Source organism: Dipodomys ordii, unplaced genomic scaffold (assembly GCF_000151885.1).
Source record: "Dipodomys ordii isolate 6190 unplaced genomic scaffold, Dord_2.0 Scaffold124, whole genome shotgun sequence".
Lineage (NCBI taxonomy): Eukaryota > Metazoa > Chordata > Mammalia > Rodentia > Heteromyidae > Dipodomys > Dipodomys ordii.
This window is the reverse complement of record NW_012267340.1, coordinates 370,366-375,202: the sequence shown is the minus strand read 5'-3', so window position 1 is coordinate 375,202 and position 4,837 is coordinate 370,366. Positions and strand designations below refer to the sequence as shown.

The window sequence follows — 4,837 nt, the reverse complement described above, 5'->3', positions numbered from 1 at the left end:
CTCCTCGTCCTCCTCCCACTCCTCCAGCTCCTCCTCCTCCTCCTCCAGCGCCTCCTCCCACTCTGCCCAGCTGAGGTCCGAGCGCACGCCCTCCATGGCTGCGCCCGCCTGTCCCGCCGGAAGCCCGCGGGATTTAAAGGGCGGCGCCCGCCGTCCCCCAGGCAACGCCTCCGGAAGCCCGCGGGATTTAAAGGGGCGGGCTCTCCAGGGTCCACCGTCTCCAGGCAATGCCGGAAGCCCATGGGATTCAAGGGGGCGGGGCGTCTTTAGAGTCTGCCGTCTCCCAGGCAACGCCGGAAGCCCGCGGGATCCGAAGGGGCGGGGCGCCTTTAGAGTCTGCCGTCTCCCAGGCAACGCCGGAAGCCCGCGGGATCCGAGGGGCGGGGCGCCTTTAGAGTCTGCCGTCTCCCCGGAAGCCCGCGGGATCCGAAGGGGCGGGGCGCCTTTAGAGTCTGCCGTCTCCCAGGCAACGCCGGAAGCCCGCGGGATCCGAAGGGGCGGGGCCTCAGCGCGGGCTCCCCTCCCAGTGGGTTCTTTTCACCTCCGTCCCGTGGCTTCCGGGCCTCTCCGCGGAGGAGGCGGAGGGGGGGCAGGGGCTCCTCGGGGCGCTTGTTCCTGTGGGGTCCACGATGCGCCCCACGGCCCCGCGCATGTCCACGGCCCCCACAGATATTCACAGCCCCCACATATGTCCACGGCCGTCCACAGGCCCCACGGATGTCCACAGGCCCCACGGATGCCCACGGCCATCCACAGGCCCCACGGATGTCCACAGGCCCCACGGATGCCCACAGGCCCCACGGATGCCCACGGCCGTCCACAGGCCCCACGGCCGTCCACAGGCCCCACGGATGCCCACGGCCGTCCACAGGCCCCACGGATGCCCACAGGCCCCACGGATGCCCACGGCCATCCACAGGCCCCACGGATGCCCACAGGCCCCACGGATGCCCACAGGCCCCACGGATGTCCTCAGCTGGTCCACAGGGCCCTGTGGCCGTGTAGCCCTGACCACCCCAGCCCCTTGGCTGGAACCCCACGGCTCCGCGCAGTGACCGGCTCGCCTGTGGGGTCTGCTCTGCCCCGGAGGAGACACTGGGGTAGGACCGGCCGAGGCGCTGCCGTTCTGCGTCTCCCTTCCAGCCACACCCCACTCCTGGCTTTTTGCTCTACATCGGCCTTGAGAGGCTGGCTTTGAACCACGATCCTCAGATCTGAGCCTCCTGAGTAGCTAGGCTTGCAGGCCTGAGGCTCGGGTGCCCGGCCTGGAGAACAGTTCTGACTGTCCACTGAGCCCTGGTCGCCGTCGGCAGGAGCCCGGGGAGACATTCCCGGACCCAGCTTGGGGGTGACGGGTGACTCACGCCATCCGGCAGGGACGGTGCCCTGAGCGCTGACCCTCACCCAGGACCCCGCTGCCAGGAGCCCAGTCCCGTTACCCCCACTCGTAACATCTGCGAGCTCTGCGTCTAGTGACCCCCACCAGACGGGAAAATAAGCTACCGCTCAAGGTGTTCTCTAGCGCTGGTCAGGAAGGTCTGCTAACCACATGGGGGGCATGGCGGCACAGGGGGTACGGGGGTGTACGCGGGGTCACGGAAGCACCATGTTGTCACCACAGGATGTCGGGGCCCCGGGAACCCTGCCACACCTTCCCCTCCTCTCCGAGATGGCACCAGTCATCGGGCCTCAGCTGTTTCCTGCTTGCTGGCCGGGGTCGCCCAGGCCAGCCAGAGTTCACAGGACTCTGCGTCAGGCTGCAGCTTAGGAGAAGAGGAGGCTTGGTGATAGAGGCCCGCTAGAGACCAGCCTCCCTGAACGTGTGAACAGACGCGCCGTGGCAGAGCCGGCCTGCCGTCCGTCCGTCCGTCCATCTCACCTCCTCCCAGACGGGGGGGGGGGGTAACCTGGGGGAGTTGTTCAGTTTCTGGCAGGAAATTCCACTCAAGGAAGTGGAGGGCTGCTGTGCGGTGGGTGTGGCACACCAGCCGGCCTCTCTCGGGCGCCGGAACAGGGGCGCGCCCCCAAACCCCCACCACGGGGCTCAGGACGTAGGTGTCCACGCAGGCCCAGGCCACGACCTCGGTCACAGGCCATGGTCACAGCGCCCTTCCCTCCCCCCCAAAGCACCACGTCGGCGCGTCGGTGCTCAGAAAAAGATGTTCTTCAACTAGAGACACGAAGCACGCTGTTTGTTTATGGAAAATATTTATTAAAAAACTAAAGCCAATGTGGGAAAAATGAAAAAATAAAAACCCCACCACCCACACGTACCTTTAAACAGCACCTTGTGACACCTGTGACAAAACTGGTCTCACTACTGACCAGGGCCTCACCGCCGGTCGGGGAGGGCCGGGGTGGGGGAGCGAGAAAGTCAGGCCGGGCCTTGCTTTCCTGGACAATCCACCCTGAACCCCAGGGGCAGCCGGGCCCTGGGCGCGAGCATGCCCGGGCGTGGGCTCCGTGCTCTGGCCCAGGGTGGAGGGACACCGGGCAGGTGACCGACTTCAGGACTGGGCAGCCTGAAGGCACCCGGAGTCCAGACTCGCGATTCAAGCCGGTCACCCCCAAACGGTGTGAAAGACTCACTCGAGGACCTTGTTGGAATTCAGGCTCCCCTGAATCTTTCTCTTTCTTTCTGGTCATGGGGCTTGAGCTCAGGGCCTGGGTACCGTCCCTGAGTTGTGTCACTCAAGGCTGGCGCTCTATCCCGAGCCACCGCCTCCACGTCTGGCTTTCTGTGGTTACTTGGAGATATAGAATCTCACAGACCTTCCTGCCCTGGGCTGGCTTTGAACTGCGATCCTCAGATCTCAGCCTCCTGAGTAGCTAGGATGACAGGTTTGAGCCGCCGGCGCCCGGCCCAAATCTGCATTTTCACTCGGGTCCTCAACAAGATTCTACGTGTGGTCCTCCCCCGGGGGAGAGGCACCGCCTGACTCAAGCAATGCTGGAAGGGTCTCTGGCCTGAGCCGCCTCACGGGGGACAGGCTGGTGGGGCCACCCGGCTCCGGGCGCCAACACGGAGCCCTGGGCACGGCGGCCTGAGGCTCGGCCGGGCAGTGATAAAGTGACCCCTGGGGTGGATTTGGGGTCACAGAACAGGTCACTCCCCTGCCACCCCGGTCCTCCCGCTCACGAACTGCCGGGGGATGCCGGGAGAGGACGTGTGCAGACATACCGAGTAAACCTCTATAAAACCTTTTATTAAACGGAGAGTGCCGGGCCCAGGCGCCGGCGGCGCCGGGTGCGAGCGGGCGCGTCAGGGGCAGCAGGTGGAGATGGTCACGTTGATGCCCAGGTTCCCGTTGTCCGCAAACAGATGCGCGATGGCCGTGTCGAAGACCAGGCAGTCGCTGTTGAGGATGGCGGCGGCCACGCCGTCGTGGATGGAGCGCGGCGTGGCCTCCCAGGTCAGCCGCCGCCGGTTCCCGTTCAGCTCCAGCCGGTAGGCGAAGTTCTCGGCCTGTTTGCGCGTGCCGATGAGCAGCACGATGGCGAAGAACTGCTGGTGCCCCTCGTACTTCTCCTGCTTCTCCAGCACCAGCATGAAGTGGTGGCCAAAGCAGGACTGCATCATGACCCAGTCCACGGCGCCCGGCAGGTTGATGTCCGTGGCCAGGAAGACGATGTCCTCCCCCTGCAGCGTGGTGATGCTCTTGTGCGCCAGCATCAGGTGCGACATGACCGTCTCCAGGGCCCCCTGCCACTTGCAGGAGGCGCCGGGGCAGGGGCAGGCGTAGGGCCGGAACTCACACACGTCCTCGTGCTCCGGCTTCTCCGTGTGGTGCAGCGTCAGAGAGCAGCCGGTGGTGGCATACTGCGGGGACACAGAGAGACACAGCGTCAGCCAGCGCTGCGCTACAGAGACAGACACGGCGTCGGCCAGCGCTGCGGGGACACAGAGACGGCGTCGGCCAGCGCTGCGCTGCGGGGACACAGAGAGACACGGCGTCAGCCAGCGCTGCGCTACAGAGACAGACACGGCGTCGGCCAGCGCTGCGGGGACACAGAGACGGCGTCGGCCAGCGCTGCGGTGTGGGGACACAGAGAGACACGGCGTCAGCCAGCGCTGCGCTGCAGAGACAGACACGGCGTCGGCCAGCGCTGCGGGGACACAGAGACGGCGTCGGCCAGCGCTGTGCTGCGGGGACACAGAGACGGCGTCAGCCAGCGCTGCGCTGCAGAGACAGACACGGCGTCGGCCAGCGCTGCGCTGCGGGGACACAGAGACGGCGTCGGCCAGCGCTGCGCTGCGGGGACACAGACACGGCGTCGGCCAGCGCTGCGGGGACACAGACACGGCGTCAGCCAGCGCTGCGCTGCAGGGACACAGACATGGCGTCGGCCAGCGCTGCGCTGTGGGGACAGACATGGCTCGGCCAGTGCTGCGCTTCAGGGACACAGAGATGGTGTCTGTCAGCACTGCAGGGACACAGAGAGAGGGACAGGGCTGCCATGCAGGGCTGCGTCCCCACTCATGGCCACGCAGGCCCGTGCTGCCCTCTGCTGCTCCACAACTGCGCACAGTGGCTTGGGAGTTGCATAATCAGTGTTTTGAGAGAAAGAAACAGTTTATTCCGTCTTCACCTCCTGCCTGGGCCTGAGGCCGCACCAGAGCACACAGACGCGCGGCGGGGCTGGCTCTCATGTCCACCGCGGTCTACAAGGGGAGGACGGCACTGGGGGCACCATGCCTTAGAGGACAAAGCAGCAGAGCCTCCTCACCAGCACCCGGGCCGCGGGCCTGCCCAGCAGGACCCAGCACCAGCACCCGGGCCCCGGGCCTGCCCAGCAGGACCCAGCACCAGCACCCGGGCCCCGGGCCTGCCCAGCA

At 66.4% G+C, this 4,837-nt stretch overlaps 1 protein-coding gene across 1 annotated transcript in view; it reads right to left on the bottom strand.

Annotated features, from left to right (window-relative positions):
* Positions 1 to 3,260: 3,260 nt before the first annotated feature.
* Positions 3,261 to 4,837, bottom strand: part of Siah2 (siah E3 ubiquitin protein ligase 2) — a 2,552-nt gene continuing 975 nt past the window's right edge. The window contains exon 2 of the mRNA XM_013029866.1: positions 3,261 to 4,425. Coding sequence (XP_012885320.1) covers positions 3,263 to 4,425 — 1,163 coding nt within the window. The 3' untranslated portion in view covers positions 3,261 to 3,262. The remainder of the gene's footprint in view (positions 4,426 to 4,837) is intronic.